At 42.1% G+C, this 17,769-nt stretch overlaps 1 protein-coding gene across 5 annotated transcripts in view; it reads left to right on the forward strand.

The window, feature by feature from the left end:
* Positions 1 to 17,769, forward strand: part of magi1b (membrane associated guanylate kinase, WW and PDZ domain containing 1b) — a 117,491-nt gene that overhangs the window by 61,953 nt on the left and 37,769 nt on the right. For all 5 annotated transcript variants that reach the window (XM_068593377.1, XM_068593379.1, XM_068593378.1 and 2 more), the window contains exons 3-6: positions 10,414 to 10,533; positions 13,313 to 13,552; positions 16,048 to 16,279; positions 17,064 to 17,146. In XM_068593377.1, coding sequence (XP_068449478.1) covers positions 10,414 to 10,533; positions 13,313 to 13,552; positions 16,048 to 16,279; positions 17,064 to 17,146 — 675 coding nt within the window. The remainder of the gene's footprint in view (positions 1 to 10,413; positions 10,534 to 13,312; positions 13,553 to 16,047; positions 16,280 to 17,063; positions 17,147 to 17,769) is intronic.

A 17,769-nucleotide genomic window follows, 5' to 3' on the forward strand; every position in this document is an offset into this window, starting at 1 on the left:
ATTCAAGCTTCTACTTGGAATGTAACGCAGTCATCAAATTTTGTTTTAATGAAGCATGATTCAGTGCAAAGGGAAATGGATGGAAAGAAGGACTAAAAAAATGCTTGTTATATGTTGAGGCACCCATCATTATTAAAGAGGGAGTCAGAGCTGTTAGCGTGCACATCACATTGGCTCATTGCTTCACCCCTTCCCTCCACTTGCCCAGACTACATACGGTGGACAAGTGAGGGATGCACACCATGTAAAAGATAAAGCCAGACTATGACCTGCTCCCTCACTTCTTTCACTGATTATTGATATTACTTAAAGCGGGTAAAAGGAAGAGTGTGCACAGGAGTAATGGAGTTTAAAATAAGTGACCTCACCTGCCCTCTGTGACCCACGCCTCATCCGTCTTTGAGGCCGGTGGCTTGCTGCTACTGTACATTAGCCTCTCCAGGGTCACACAATTGCACTGTCAGCATTTGGGTTGCATCATGGGTAATGTAGGCTTCGATCTTTGATGAAGAAGAGGAATGCATGGAATATATAAGGAGGTTTCTGGTTCTGCTGCATGAATTTTGAGCATAAATCCACACATATGTATCAATATGGCATTCCATTTTTTATATTGATGATCCGCGACAGGACACAGCGGATTCATTACTATTCCCTGTAGTCCTCCAGTAGAATCAGCGTGCATTAGCCACAACCCAACATATTTAGTTACATCTGGATTTTGGTATAGCGGGTCATTTGAATGAGTGCTGCAGCCAATAGCAATGAAGCAGCAGTTATTCGCTCTGGTTTACATGACATCATCCACATCAGTGAAGCTTGGGCTTTTGGCAGGACCCAGTCAACGGCTTGAGGAAAAACCCACAGTTGTCTTCCAGTCAAACCTAAGCAGCAACAGTTTTGCCCGGCCACACAAGCAGTCGTCACATCTGCCAAACACGCTGGAGCCCAAGAAAACACAAACCAGCAGATCAGAGGCTGGTGGAGGAGTCTGTGGCGTTAACTTTCTTAATATTCTCACTTAAAAGATTAGAAGAGACAGTTGTTTGCTGGTGTTGCAGATTTGATTGCCTGGGACAAGTGTGAGGACCAGTGAAAGAGGGAGCAAACGTAACGTACGTGAAGAGGAAAGTGTCGGGGTGGAGAGGCCTTACAGGCAGTGAGTAGTTGCCTGTGTTATCCACTGGGGTCGTGCTTATGAAAATTTGACTCAAGCGACGCAGAGAACAGCTTCCTCTCTAACCTTGTACATACATTTAACTGTGTCAATGATTCTTGCATCTTGTAAAAAATAAAATAAAAAAACAAATCCCCAAAACACAGTCGAAGTCTAAGTGTTGCCACTGTTTCCACGCCAGCCGCAAACTACTTAAAATGCACTCTTTCAAATCACCCCTGTCCAGAATGACCAAAGTGGATCAGCACCCAAGCCTTATAAGAACAGCTGGGCCTAATAATAGAACAATTATAATAATGAATCATTACCAAACACATTTATGATGGCCTACTTTTTCCCCAATGCACCGATCAGTTCACCATCTTTCCTTTCCCCCCTTGTTTTGTTTGTGTTGTTTTCAATCCTTCATTTTTAAATTGCCCAAGCAATGAACCCACACTGCTCTGAATCATCAGTGTTTTCCACCTTCCCAAGCATGTCGTCTCACTGAACCCTCTGACTTTTGAAGACAATTTGTATCTAGGTCATACTGAAGTCTGTGTATCTGTTGGTGGAGTGTGGGCATACTGTAAAGGCCTGCTTGTGACTGAAAGACTGATTGTGATGGTAAAGACTGGTGGGATTATTTGGTGTTTTGAGATGCTGTAAAGTTTTCAGTCTAGAGTTAAATTATTGTAGGTCTTTCAAGCCTCACTGTGTTTTGAAACGATCAGACTCGCAAATAAATGTCATAATTATCTTTGTCGTCTTAGCGTATGCAAACAAAAAGGCTTCTGAATTATTATTCTTTGGGAAGGTGTGTTTTCTTAAGAGCCTGACTAACTCGTTTGGTCACTTCCCTTCTGATGCTCAGTAATTGCAGGTTCAACTAGCTGGACGACGTTGCACTGGATACCTCATCCTTTGTGGTTCATTATGAGGAATAAAGGAAGTCTAGTTTGCTATTAATTACCTAACATGTATTTTATCGATCCAAGAATTTTGAGACAATTTGTCATAAACATTATCATACTAGATACGTTCTCTAAACATTTGCTAATTTCAAGTCCAGAAAGTGCATCGGCTTACACAATATTGCCAGAATACAACCACACAGTGTGACATCCAAGGTTTGTGCATTAACCCAATTGGTCTTGCTTTTATAACCGATGATGTGGTTACGTCATCGTCACGCTCCAACATGTGTGAGGCAGTCAGAGTATAAATGTTGGCTAAACACAAGTTAGTTCTAAACTCCTTTGGTTGGTTGTTAATAACAAATATATTATTATTTATGTTTTCATGATGTCATATTACATATGGATACAAACTATCTTAAAAACTCATCCCCATCTGTCTTGCATGTTTTTCTTTGCTTATGGATATTGACAACATTGTTGTTTTTTTTCTTTCACTGATCTTGCCTCCAAAGTCTTCGGCGCCCGGGGGTCAGAACAGGGTCCTCCTAGTTTGTCGAGCAAATAGAAAGCACATAGTGCTGCAGTACTGCTACTGTGTGTAATGTCGCAGAGGGTTTGTTTTTCATCACCGTAAAGCAATAATTCACCAAGGAAGATATGCGATTTCAGCTGCTTTTTTTCCACAATGTTTTTAATCCAATTTCTTTGCTCAAAGACAGACGGTATATGAATATGGATGTTTTGCTGCTCCAGCTTTCAGTTGTGGAACCAGTTTTTATTGTCTGAGCAGTGACATTCAAGGACATTAGGACACAGTTACCTGGATCTCTATTTTAAAACCAGCATAAAATTATGTTCAGTCTCTTTACTCTCAATTCTTGTGGATGTTTTGGAGTACGCAAGAAGCGAAGGAAGCCTGGTACAAACATGAAAGAAGTATTTCAGTCCGGTACCTTTGCATCCTTTAATCACAAGAAAGCGGTGCTTTTTAAGCAAGATGAAGACAGACAAAGAAAAAATGACAAACTACACCACCAAACTGGATCCAAAGAAGATGTCAAGCCTCCCAGCTATAGACCCAAAGTCGTCCAAGGAGTCAAGCCCAACATTGTCGTTGTGGAGGGAATCAAATGTAGGTCACAGCTCAAACGCGAGGCCAGGCCTGGGGGATATGCGGGCCCAGGGTGCTCTTTTGCTCTGGGGGAACGCAAGCACAGGAAATAAAACAGATTTTTCACACATGGTTATTTTTAGAGGCTAGGTTGTGGCTGCGTGCATGCATGTACGATGGGGTAAAAAAAAAGAAAAAAAGAAAAGATGACTGATTTTATTACCTTGTGTTTTCCTCTGTCATTGCTAGCATTTCTGTCTTTCTGGAAAATATAGCACGGTTGGTCATACTTTACCTCTCAGTCTTTTATCGTATGGTGGAATATGTTTCAGTGATTCCTAATTGAGTAATATCATAATTCCGGTCTTTCATGTAACGCCATTGCAGTCACACCTAATATTGCTGCTGTCCTCTGTCCTCACAAATGTCAGCAACCTTACTCTGAGTCTGTCATGCCAGAAGGGCAGATGCTCACTGAAAATAGTCTGACATCAATTAAATATAAATGAGATGCTTGGGTTTGTCTGCCAGTTTGTGCTATTTGTGCTTGGAGAAGGAAGGGGTGAAGATCTTCCTTATATTAAGTGCATAAAAGCAATCCATTTTCTTTTCCAGTATTTAAATCATGAAGGCTATTTCAGGATATGCAGGTGGGTGGCTTGTTCAGTGCAAGACATACAAACACTTTTATCATTAATGTATTCTCATGAATGTAGCATGAGAGGCTCGGTATTGTTCAGCACTAGGTCGAGAGGTGACCCATGAGCTGATATAGAGTGTAAGAAGGAAAAGCATGTGCTGTCATGTTAGCTGGATGGAAGCTTGATAGTAGATCCAGTTAGAGAGAGATGTTTAGTTATAGCACTAGATTTGTTATCATTAGTCATCTTGACAACGGACTGGAATAACTAGCTATTTGCTGGTGATGTTTGCATTCAATGTGGCAACACAAGCAAAAATACAAACTATGCTCTCATTGTCGTCTTTGACCCCAGATATGCACCTCAGTTCAATTCAGTTGAGATGACAGGAAAGTGACGGAAAGGACACAATTTGATATTGATCCTCCGTAAGCCGCGTGACAGTCGAGACCAACTGAGAAGGACAAGGTCACAGCAAGGGTTGTGACCATTTGTTGTTGTGTATTGATTTTGGTTTGAAAGACATAATGGTGTAACCAGATGCTCTCTGTCGTTGAAAAGCCCAGTCCTAAGATGCAGTGTGGAGAAGAACGGCGCTTTTGACTGGCAGTGCCAAGGTCAAGGGGTTGGTTTGGGGTTTTGTCACGGCGAAATGCTGTTGCAACCAAATTCTATTAATTAATGTTTAAATGTGCCAGACAAATACCACCTGTCTGACGATATTGCTTTAAGAAAAACAATACACAAAAGAATCGTCCCAAAAAAAAAAAGAAGCTACGTTGTAAAAATAGTGGCCACACTGAGCACTATTTTACCCCAGCATGCGGGGATCAATACAGCAAAGCAACTGGTAGTAACTGCACTCGTACAGTCTTGTTTATATTGTGTTGCCTTTGCGAAGGCCGCGATGATTGATCATTTCCAAAACACGCTGTTTTATCAAACAAAATATTCTGCTTCAATTGGTAATCTTTTGGCATTTAGCCAAAAAATCTGAGATATATTAGACATGTAAGATCCAGTTGGCAAATGTTTATGGCTTAAGTGTTAGCAAGCAGTAACCCATGTATACATCCTGAAAATAACCGAGCAACATTAGCGTCCTAACGTAAATGTAGTTGTAATGTTTGTTTCATGCTGGTTGTGTTCACTCTGTCTGCTTGATCTTCGTTTCCCTGAAAGTCTAAGTCCAGTAAACGGAGAGCCATCAAAAGGCCACAATACAGTCTAAATACTGACTGAATGAACAAAACAATTAGTTTGGACGTTTTTGTTGATAAACACTGAACAGAGTTTTGAATTTGTGCAAATATGAGAGTTCCCAAACATTTTAATGGGAACAAAGTCCAAACCTGGCCATTCACAAACGGAACTGCATAGTATACTTTATTCCAAATGTAATTATTGTACAAAACTTAAACAGCAAGCGTTTTCAATCATGAATAATCCTACATCATATCTACGTAGACTACATACTACATAATGTCATGGCTCTTAATCTTCCATGATCTTGGGGACCCACTGATATGCATTGATGTCAGGCATAAAAGGCAATATTACACTTTGGTCAGCGTGGTCAGCAAAGAAATCTTTTCACAACCAGTTTTCTAAATCTAATGGGGAGGAAGTAAGCCATACACAGCTTCTCTCACAGTCACTGGTTAGGAGAGTCAAGGTTAAGTCAGTAAATTAGGGACAGATCTAATTAAACCGCACTGACACCAAATTGCTGATTCTTCTCCTTTTCCGGCGTAGGTTTTTCATCCCCAGTGATACCGGCTGGAATATAAGGTCAACATACAATACTTTGCATAAGCGCAGAACTGTAGAAAAGGCAAGCAGCCAGTCTGCTTCTGCTATTGGAAAAGATGGTAGAGAAATTGGATACATTGTGGGAATGATGTCAGGGGTCCTTGATAAATACAGGAATCTTGAGGTTGCAGAGAAGCCAGCATTATGTTTTCTCTTGTTCTCGTTATGTGCTGGTGTTACTTGAGGTCTAAGGCCTTGTTTCTTCGAACGTGTCACACGTTTTAAGCAGAACTCTATGCAAATTGTAATACCCAGCATGCTACAATCTGAGCAGGTTGAGGCATAAAGCTTATAACTTTTCCATTTTTAAACCAAACGACACCGTTTTTTGACTAAAATCCTTGGTAGCTTGGTAACATTGATTATTTTTGCAGATCCCCTGTTCTTTAGGTAATTATTTTTCCAAAGAGGGGTCTTACAACTCTGCATAGGTTGTTCAGGCTTTGAACCATGTAGTTAGAAAAATCTGAAGCGGCTCGAAAGCGCATTTTTGGGAAATCTTGCTCAGATCATGCTGGATGTTCATAGTTATGATCTAATTGCGCTATATATATATATTTTTTTCACAAATACATTCTAAAAAAAAAAACAATATAAAATAACACAAGTATTACAACTCATTTAGGGTTCATATGACTACTTGAACAAACCCCACTGAAGCCTCGAAGGGACTAGAAAAGAGCAGGTCCAGGTCCAGTTGCCATGTACCATTGATCAGAAGCCCGACTTGACTGGAGTCTTAGGACATGAGCTGTGTTTCCATCAAGCAGTTCAGCTCAGTTCGTTACACATTAGAACCGGGTAGTATCTGGTACTTTGGTACCTTCTCAATCGAGGTTCTAGCTGATGCTAGAAGAACACTGCAGACCTCCGATGGGTCATTCAGTTATATAGTATATATCATTCAGCAATAGTAGCAGACACCACATATTAAAGATGTCCAGAAAGCATATATACTTGCAGTGTTTAGCACATTTTACCTTGCAAGCTTTGAGACATGGGGGAGATGATTGTTTCCATTACAGTATAACTTTTGTAAGTACCCTGTTTCAACACACACACACACGTGCACGTACACACATCCTCATCCACTGCAGGTACCTAATAAGAATAGTCTAAGTAACATACATTCGCAGCATCACCTGGGTGATCAGCTTTCATTAAATATTTTAAAATGAATGGCATTAATGCTCAAGAAAAACTTGTCAATTGTTGTGTGTGTGTGTGTGTGTGTGTGCGCGCGCATAGGGAGATGGGTGCATAAAGCTCCATTAAGTGATTACCATCCACCCACAGCTCCCGTTTAGCCCCAGACCATGCCATTTGGTGTCCATGCCCCTCCTCCTCATTGCCTGTGTGTACATGTGTATGTGCTGGCTGGCAGGGGGTTGAACAGCTGTTGATTATAGCAGGAGGTGTTTCCTTCCCAACCCCTTTTGTACCATTACCAGCCATTCACACACGCCCCCTCCACATCACCCTTCTTTGACTGCTGGTATCTGAGTCAACCCTCCGCTGGATCGCCTGAGGGGAGACGTGGCTCAGCATTGTGTCCTCATCTGTGCGAAGGGACAGGCAAGAGGATCGACATAGAGAGAGGGGCACAGAACCAATTATAATGTGTGGTTATGTAGAGCTCCACATGTTTAAACATGAATTACAAAAGTCTTACTGCACCAAAAAAAAAGGAGCCTTCAGCAATGGGAATTTTGCAGTCCTGCACCCAGCTCCACATTCATGTAGTCAACCCTCACCCAGTATGAATACAGATTTGACAAAAGCACTAGTGTTCAAAAGCAGATCTTTTTCTTTAGTGTGTGTTTTGAACCCAACAGCATGTCACAAGTGCTCAACATTTTATACTCCTGCTTCACTCGTGTTTTAAGTCTTACGTGTTCAAATCTACCAAATTAGTAGTCCACATACATGACAGTTTCACAAAATGCTCCCTTTTGGTTCAGCACTACAGTTTATGCACTTCGGCTCCCACAAGTCTCAAATAACGCTTGACTAATTGGCTTGATAGTTCAAATGTGCCGTCCGACTGACGGAATGCATGAGCTTTAAAAAATGCCCCAATACTGACGGGGGTGCCCACAATGACACAAACACCCACAAAATATCTTGTGATCTAATGTAACATACAGCTTTAACATCGCATACAGCCTCCCCATGTATGAAGGAGTTGATGGTTGGTGCGTGTTGAGGTTTTGCTGCTTTTTGTCCAATGTTGGTTTCATGAATGTACTGACAAAGACGTTTTTGTCCCTAGAATGTTTTACAGGCATAGAAAGCAATTGATGTATACATTTCGGTTCCTTTTTGTAATCTGTAACACATAAAACGAAGGCGTTCATTTTATGTGCCGGAGATTACAAAAAGGTTACAGAGTTGCCGTAAGTTAGCGGTAAGGATATACAACTGTGGAAAGGTGAAAGAACAAAGAGATTTGAGTAGTTTAATAAGGAGGCCAGCTTTATTTGGACTGAGGTCAGAATCACTGCGGACCATGTGCCATTCAAATCTCTTTTACTTCTACACAACGCCATTCTCTTTTTTTACCTGCCTCGTTATCGTTCATGCTTTCTCATACGGATATGTCATAACTCTGTGGTACATCATATTTCTGCCATGGAATTGAAAAGGGCCGTGCATCATCACTGGAGGACAAACTTGCCCTCGCAGCTCCCCTACATATCTCCCCCCCATCATTCCTGGGTTGTCCCAGCAGCGGCAGGGACCCAGTGGCATGATGCATGAAGACACTGAAATGACTTTCCTTGTTCTTGTCTTTGTTGTTTTCTTAAGAACATACAGTCCTGCAGCCTTTATTGTTGTGCATTATACATTTACATGTGTGTGTGTGTTAGCCCCTTCCGCTACAGTAAGACTGTCAGTACTTCAACACTTGATTCCTTGATAATTTTCTTAAATTGCTAATGATAATTTTTTATTTTAACACAACGCCCACCCAGCCATCTCAGCTGGTGAAGATGTTATAGCCGTTAAGCCATGAGCCAGCCAGCACTAGACGAACACCCTCACAGAAAATCTTCAAGGCTCCTTTGTGTGTGCCAGGAGCTGGATTATGCTAACTCTTAGCTTTGGTAGAGTCTCACTCCTTCTCTGGCTTCCTCTGCATTTTAGTCATCTTTGGGCTCTTCCAGTCCCAACTCTAGGCTCCGGGCTTTTTTCAGGACCTCTTTCTCACTCTATTTCAAAGCCAGCTTGGTGTCAATGAAAAATGTCCTGTGTGTGTGTTTTCGGGGGAGGGTGTATGTGTGTGTGTTGGGGGGGGTTATTGAATGAATTAGGCCTATAGCGATAATAGTGTCTCACCCCTGGGTTCAGAGCCAAGGCTCTGCTTTTCTATCCCTTTTGAAACACTGGTCACAATTCCGCTTCCTACTTGGTTTTCTGAGAGCAGCAGTGTCTAAATGGAGTCCAATCAATGGCCGCTTTTGTGTGGGAAGTGAACTGACAGTCGGCTGAAGGCTCAGGCTCGGCTGAGGACTCTCCAAGGTTGATGTTCTGTAAAAGACTCGGTGCCTGGGAAAAGAGCGGGCAGACATGTTTGTTTGATAGACTTCAGATGGGTTTTGTTTGACTTTTTAGATCAATTTTCTAAAGTGTCTGGCCACAAATAGTGGAGTTTGCGAGCGATGAACAGGAAGCGCTCTTTGGTTGTGCCCATACAGCAGACTATCACATGGTTAACGTTGAAGAATAGAGGAATGGATGATGCCAAGATTATTTTGTGTGAGAGATTGTGTGTCTTTCTTTGTAGTTCTTGTGTGTAGTTCTTGTAGTTCTTGTGTCTTTCTTTGTAATTCTTGTGTGAGTGTAATCCACATGTGTGCAGAACTGCACATCTGTGATTTATCACCAGTGTCACTGAACGTGGCTGCAGTCAGGAGCCTCTCCCCTTTTCCCCACACATCTATTTTTACCAGCTTATTGCTTCCCGGCCCATTGGCGACAGAGTGATGGGGAGCAAGATGGCATAGATCAAGAGAGGAAAGCAAGGGAAGGTAGCAAAGAAGGGAAAGCCCTCTGTTGTTGCAGACAGAAGACAAGAAAGAGTATTTGTCTTGAGGTTTGTCTGTATGCTTACATTTTTTCAGCACTTACCGAATAATTTCATTTTCATAGCAGGACAAAATGAATGCAGTCGAGAGTAAGACACCTCTCAAGAAATGTGCACTCTTGGGACAAAGATGGCCTGATCCGAAAGTTTAAAACAGGAAAACTGACTTTTATCATCAGCTAAATTGGAGGTGTTGTCATCTCAGCTGTAAAGCTGTTTACAATCGACGCCACGCTGGCCAACTGTCAACAGTCATTAAAAGACAAGTGCTAGAATCACACAGGCCACATGCCAAACCACACACACATACTCCCATATCCCCCCACGTATGGCAGGATCCCACTAAGGTGCTACGACGATACCTTGCACTCTACCCCAGTGTGAATGAAGATCACAGCAAACAATGGAGACGTTATTTGTGACACCGCATACTCATTTACCTCACATCCACCACATTTTGAGATGGTAATAAGAATATATGGCTGTTTAACCAGTTTTCAGATACTAATGTCTTAAAAGAAAACTACTTTTTTGTTGGTATAAGAAGTGGAGTGAATGCTAAGACGAAAGCAATGCCTCCAGTGAATTATCCCACGCGAGCTGCCACTAAGACCTCTCCATCGATATTCCTTGCTGTTCTTTCTCGTCTGCTAACTTCCACTTTCCCTCTGTGATTCGTTGGCCAGGTACAACCCGCTCCCCACGTGACGGAGAGGTTTCTGGCGTGGACTACAACTTCCTCTCAGTGGAGGACTTCCTGGAGTTGGAGAAGAGTGGGACCCTGTTGGAGATCGGAACGTATGACGGTAAATCCCCAAATCCCACACTTGTTCGGGTGTATTGTATGCAACGCCGCGTAACATTTTCAAGGTTTTAAATTCCGCGAGCTGGCACAGTGGGGCACGCTCCCGTTCAAACCTTTTTAGTGGAGGAGTACTCGGACACGACTTTCACTCTTCTCCTCTCTGCGCGTGAATGAGCTTAAATAGTTGGATGGCATTGAACCTGACTTGGGACAGATGAGCCTGCTCTTATAGCAGATAATAACCAAGTCCTTCTGTACCTCCAGCCAGTGCTCACCCCATGGTACATCATCAATAAGCAGCCGTGTTGTGTCCCTGTCCAGGCCAATCAGCTGGCTCCTGGACAGGTGCAACTGCTGCCACAGCGGGGGGGGGCCATGTCTCCTCGGTGCTTCCAGCCAGCGATAAAAACATGTCCGCCCCCGCAACAGTCAAGTTTTGGTGCCAGTTCCATCTCGTCGAAGAGCCCATTCTTCACTGTAGATTCTGCTTTTACATCAAATTGCACCCATCGCAGAAAGACGGATAAACAAACGGCTGAACCGAAAGTCTCCTCAGTACGTCCTTGTGCATTGCAGCAGGAAGACGTGGGAGATGTTGTAATACGCTTGCTTGTTTTGGTATTTGCCGATAGCAGTGTCCAGCAAAAATATAGGTCAGACGTCCCGCAGCAACATGTTTACCTCCTTTTTCTCTGGGGCTTGTTGGAAGTAGCTCTCGGGCACACTTTTTTTAAGCAAAAGTAGAGAAGAAAAGGTTGATGGGAAAGTTCAAAAGGTTGCTGTCAAAATCTTGATGCGCTTTGTCTTTTATGGAAACAACGGTATATTCATGAAAAATTGATGTGGTGGATATATACTGCATCGAGGTACTGGACTAGTGTTTGGTTGATTTCTGTTGGGTTTGTAGGCTAGACAACTGGCACAGATACACACAAGCCTTTGAGTTCCGGCTTAGTTTAGGTTTTTTCAGTCTAAAACGTGACTTAAAGTTGCTGTGCCACATTTCTCTAATAACATCCTACCTGATCGTTGACAAGGTAGTACTTTTTTCTATTTGCTAAAACAAAAACATGTTGATGGAAAAAGTCATCATGTAATAATAATAATAATATTTTAACTTATTTAGCGCTGTCCTAGATACGCAAAGACACGTTACATTATGAACAAGAAACAATGATAAACGGAACAGAACAAAAATGGGATGACAAAGCAAACGGATCATTTTAGGTAACAAAGAAAGAAAAGAAAGCAAACTAAACGTTGGGGCATAGTGGAGGGTAGGTGCAGGGGTTTAACAGGTGAAAGCGGAAGAGGTGTGTTTTGAGGGCTTCCTTGAATGATGATAGGGTGGGAGGCTGACGGATGGGAATGGCGTTCCAGTGCAGGTTATCTAGTCTTAGAAGGTTTTTAATATTACTTTCCCAGTGCAACCCCTCCCTACTCGCCATTTTAATGCATATTCAGTGTATGCACTTCATGCATAGTTTGTTCCTGATGCCTCTGTGAACGACCTGTGAACATGACATTCAAATCAAGGCAAAAAAATGACGAGTCTGCGTCAAACAAGTTGCCACGTATTTTCCTGGTTCGACTCATCGGAGCGCCGGCCATCCAAAAAGAAGGAAGAAATGTAGTTTGCACTCTGAATAGATGCAAACTACATTTTGTCATCACAGTACTACGTGCAATAGCAATACTGTCCAGAAAAGTCCATTTAATAAGCAAGTGAGAAGGTTTGCTGATAAACCAGGGTCACTCCCTGCTGAAACACTGAAAGGACTGTAAACAACAACACTACCGCATCAGCTCTATTCAGTCAGATAATGTTTAATTAAGTGTCTGCTATGTCCAGTTAGCTGGTTCACTGTTCCATAACAAAGGATTTCCCTCCAAAGCCGAGCCAGGAAAAGCTGGGGTGAATGGACTTCTGACGGTCAACTTGCTTCGGTCCAGGAATACAATAATACAATAATGTGTGTTGGCACTGTAAATATTTGGACAGGTTTTTATCATTGAAGAGCTATTTTGAGAACTCAGCCAGTATAAATTATTATTGTTATCAATTACTCATGTTCTTTTCCTGCGATGCCAAAATGTCTGTTTGGAAAAACAGTGAATTCTCCAATTAAGTTGTTTGCCAATTTATCCTTTTGATTGTAACTTCGCCACCCGGACAAGAAAGATTGTCTTTATGTTTTGGTCGCTAATGCCACTCTGTCCCATTAAGCAGGTAGCTTTATATTCTGGTTTTCAGACGGTGTTGTCTCCTAAAGTCTGCTTGGTCTCACTTTGCAGGAAAATGACTCAGTTTGTCAAAAAAGAAAACAATCATCTCTGCATGTTTTATCCTCTTGTGTGTTTAGCTGAAATGTGGCACTGGAAGACAGTCTGGCTGCAAACCGCTTCACTAAATTAACTATTTAGAAGAAAACTCCCACTGTGCTTGTGTCTCCAAATGCAAAACATTTCTTCGTATCAACTCTGACTCTCAAAATGTGAAAAAAAAGTAATATTGTTTGAGACCGTTTGATTAAAACATTCATGAGTTTGTCTTAAGTTAAAACAAAGTGTTCTGAACTGTATTTGGGTCTAACAAGAAACAAGAATCACATTCTTCCACAGACAAACCCACCCTCTCTTTTTGCATACAAAGGCTTTAACTACAGCCCCTCTCTCACACACACACGCAACCTTTTTACCCCTCCTACTAAAATGCCCATTTTCTCTGTCTTTTCTTAAATCCCTCTCCCCTATCCCTGCCTTCTCCTTTCGTTGCCTAGGAAACTATTATGGGACGCCCAAGCCACCGGTGCAGCCCCCCAGTGGGAAAGTAATTAACAGTAGTGGTAGCGGCGGTGATGCCCCACTGCCAGACGAGCTCAGCGGTAGCCTGCCGGGCTCGCAGCACTCCACTCCCCGACGCTCCAAGTCCTACAATGACATGCGCAATGCTGGAATAGGGCCTGGAGAGCAGCAGGAGGACGACGAGGACCTCCCTGACATGAACAGTAGCTTTACAGGTATGTGCAGCGAGCAGGAGGCAGAGGAGACTCTAGTACAGAACATACCAGCGTTATTTGTGTTTTCTCCTGATGAAGAGTTCAACTCGGCCCATGAAAACGTTTGACATCCCTAACCCCCACCCCCCAAATTATATATAGATGAAATACTAGATAGCTGGAATAACCCTTTACATGAATACCATTGGGTTTTTGTAAAGTTGGTAGGACAAAACGAGGGCTAAACACACCTGACTAAACAACTGATTTAATCAGACTATATCTAATGGGTGAACTAAGCAACCCTAGACTATTTATGACAGGGCCATGCAACGGTGTAATGCAAAAGAGACTGCTAAGCCTCACGTGTATACGGTGGATTTGAAGTCTGCACCTCAATTGGGCTACTGAACCGCCTGCACAGCCTTTTTTTTGCTGTTTAGTTGAGCACAGATGTGCATTTCTTTTCCACGGACGTGAAATCCAAAAACGAGTCACTTGTCGTGTCACTCAAGGCACATTTGAAACACATTCTGGAGCCAAGTGTAAACAGCCCGTCTCCAATGGATTTCGGCACAATTTGAATTTACTTGGATACAAAATAGCAGGCCAGTACTCTACTCCACACTAAATTGAATTAAAATTGGCAGCTTCACACATGTAACAGCCAATATGAAGTGCCACATTCGGCATCGGCACACAGGCTTGCTGGTGTTACCTGTATATTTCCACACAGGTTTTTTATCTGCAACTAACTGTCTAATGGCGGTTCGCACACCACTTTTTGTTGGTTTATTGACATTTTCTTTTCGGAACTTACACCGTGACTCGCATGCTTCTCCGGCTAGTGTGGACACCTCGAAAAACAAACAGACCTGAAGTCAGTGAGTACACAGGCAGTTGCTTGCAGAGCCGTCTTCAACACCAGCCTGAGAACATGCGGCGTTTTGTTTCTTCTGGAGCCTAACACTGGATTGTGACGCTGCTTTCTGCTGCCCTGTTTCGACGGAGAGGAAAAAAGTGAATATTTAGTTGTGATGGATGAAGTGGGAAGGAATGCAAGCGGAGACAAGGTAGCAGGAAATGAAATGGGGGGAAAAAGAGGGAGTGGCCTTGAAAAAGCAAAGTGGGCATGTCTGTAAAGAATTGGAGAGAGGGGAAAAAAAGCGAGGCAAAGGGAGGATTGTGTTTTGTAAAGGAGGATCAGCTCATAAATGAAGAAGTAGAAGAAAGAGCACAAAGGAGGTGGAGAGAGAGCACTTTGGTGAAAGGCAGCATCATACAAGAGCGTCTTTGATTGGTAAGTAAGTGGTCTCTGAGTTTGACTACATCTGCCTGTATCTATGCGTCAAAAAATGTAAAATAGTGCCATCTGGCTGCAAACAGCAGAGGGTGGATGACTGAGCAACCTCCATTTCTGAAGTCTTAAATTACATTAGTACTTGGTCGGTTGTTTGTGTTTCGTGAATTAGAGGGCTGTTTTATTAAAGGAATTAAAAATATTAAATTGACATCAGTGCTGTTTTTTAATTCAATTTCTCTGATGGTTTTGAGTAATAATATTAACCCTTTTAAAGCCTTTTTTCAATGGCTCTTTATATATATATATATATATATATATATATATATATATATATATATATATATATATATATATATATATATATATATATATAAAGCTTTACAGGTATGTGCAGCAAAGGAGGTGGAGAGAGAGCACTTTGGTGAAAGGCAGCATCATACAAGAGCATATATATATATATATATATATATATATATATATATATATATAAAGAGACATTTAAAAATGTCCTTTTGTGTTAGTAGGTCAGTAGGCCAGTAGGCATTGTATGGAGGTTGACTCAGCCCTAAAGCTGTTTCTGCCATGTGTTTTGAGAAGGTGGGACCAAAAGTTGTTTATTTGCCGCCTGTGATTGTGCCAGCTCTGAGGGTGCAAGTCAAATGTGAGTGTGAAAATTAGATAACAGGAAATTAGGTGCGAGCACTTCTGAAACCATTGCTCTAGGTGTGAACTGCCCACTCAGCAGTCTTTAACTAAAGTAAATGTGTCTTTAGCTGTGAGTGGTTTTGGTAAAAAAAAAAAAAAAGAAAAGTGAATCCTTTGGAGAGTCCTTTGGCCGAGGGTAGATGGTGGCCAGATGAGGCTTTCTAAAAACTTGTGAACAGCTCCCGTCCTTGAGGAATTTTGACTGCACAGATAAATGACATACAGTGGCATCAAAAGTGTCGTTCTTTACCCCTTTCACCTTCTGTGTTTTCATGATTCTGTAGTTCATCATGTTAACAACCTGGCTAAAGCATGTGCTGTATCTCCTCAGAAATAAACTGACCTCAGCCAGGGAGGGATTAAAGCAGCAGTCGTTTCTCCAAAATCCATTTTAGTTGACATAATTTGGTTTTGTTTCCACTGCTGCTTTTTAAGTGTGGAACATGTTTCTGCATCCTGTAACCAAAATGTTCTTGACACAGAGTCCCGTTTGCCTTCAATTCTCTAGGAGATTCTAGTGAATTGGACGAGATTCCTCACTCGGTGCGCCCTTTCCCCCCTCCTTTGCGCAAGAGTGACCCGCCCTACGTTGGGAGGACCCCCTCGCCATCGGCCACCACGGAGAGCACTCAGCAGTCACACTCTCACCTGAGCCATCCTCCACCGGAGGATCCTCTGGGAACTCTGCCCGACAACTGGGAGATGGCCTACACCGAGAACGGAGAGGTCTACTTTATAGAGTAAGTTCACTCAAAGTCTGGATGCAACATTTCCAGCTTTCTCTTTGTTTTTTTACATTAATCATGTAAACATGGCACATTTTCTCAGGCTTCCATGCAGTCATTCACTTATTTTGTAGTTGCAGCTCCATGTTTCTGCTGTGTGTGATGTGTGTCATAATGGTCATTAATTAAAAGACACACAAGTTGCATCGTCAACAATATAAGGGAGAATAAATCAAGACCACCGTTAGCTACGTTCAGCATGTTAGTCACGTGATGCAGCGACTATGCTTTGAGGCACATGGGCAGACTTGAATAGAAAACTGAAAAATTGAGTCTGCGGGAACATTTTTGTTGCAATTCCTTTTTGCAATTTTCTGTTGTTATCCATTCATCCAAAATCCTAAAACAGCCCACAAAGAGGTAGGTCTGTTCTAAGTGCTGTGACCTTGTGATATTCTGTTCATTCATAAATATTCTGAATGCACAGACTCTAATTCTCTGCCGTCTGTTTTTAAAGTAAATCATGGAAGAGCTTTTCCTCTATGAGGTCAGACTGGAGTTCTTTGTGTTTCCTTTGGGCCGATATTTGTGCTAAATTGTTATGAAGGCTCTAATTTTCAGTCCTGTTAATCTAATATTAACATCATTAACTAGTTACTTTGTGTCAAACCAGCAAGTAATCCAGGAATATGATCTTTAAATCCTGTCAGCGTCTTAGAGACCCTTTTTGCTATATACGAGGATATGAGAACATATCCCATTATTTCCATAATTCTACTTGTATGTATTTTCTGTTCAGCCACAACACAAAGACCACCTCCTGGATAGACCCTCGGTGCATGGAAAAGCCTCAGAAACCCCTGGAAGAATGTGACGACGATGGTACGTTCATGAGCATGACTACCGACAGGATTTTCTGTGTTTATGTCAAATCCTACCAGTATGCATTACACTCTTTTCAAATACAAAACACAGGTTTCTCCCATATTGTCTCGATATTATTCAAGAACTGTCAGAAACAAACACCTGTCAAGAAAGTAATTTACTAGTTCTACATCCTTTTCATGTGTGTCCAATTAACTAACCCTATATTTAGATAGCAGTGTTATGCCTGGGTTAGAGAAGCCCTTTGTTCAGGAAAATCGCAGAGAGCAATGGTTCCCTAAGCAGCCTTCGGGTGTCAGTGTTGGGTCATGGAAATGGCGAGAAGCCATTGGGTGGCACTGCTCTGCTCTGCTCTTTCCCTAAGCTGTTTGTCAGAGCAAGATACTCTACCCCACAATTGTCGGTATCAGTCGCATCGTGAAGCTCAAACGAGCGACGCCCTCCCTGACCTCCACCGAGGCGCCGCGCCTGGTCACAGATGTTTCACCAAAACACAGAGAAATGGGAAATACATTAATGCAGATAATCATGATGTCGTAGGCTATTTGCTATAATTTATTACCCATCTGTGTGGTGCATTACTACTCGCAAAATGACGTGTTCTGCTGGATCAAACCACA

The sequence above is a fragment of the Clinocottus analis genome, unplaced genomic scaffold, assembly GCF_023055335.1.
Source record: "Clinocottus analis isolate CAN_PGR_092001 unplaced genomic scaffold, fCliAna1.0.p SCAF_3, whole genome shotgun sequence".
NCBI classification, from domain to species: domain Eukaryota; kingdom Metazoa; phylum Chordata; class Actinopteri; order Perciformes; family Cottidae; genus Clinocottus; species Clinocottus analis.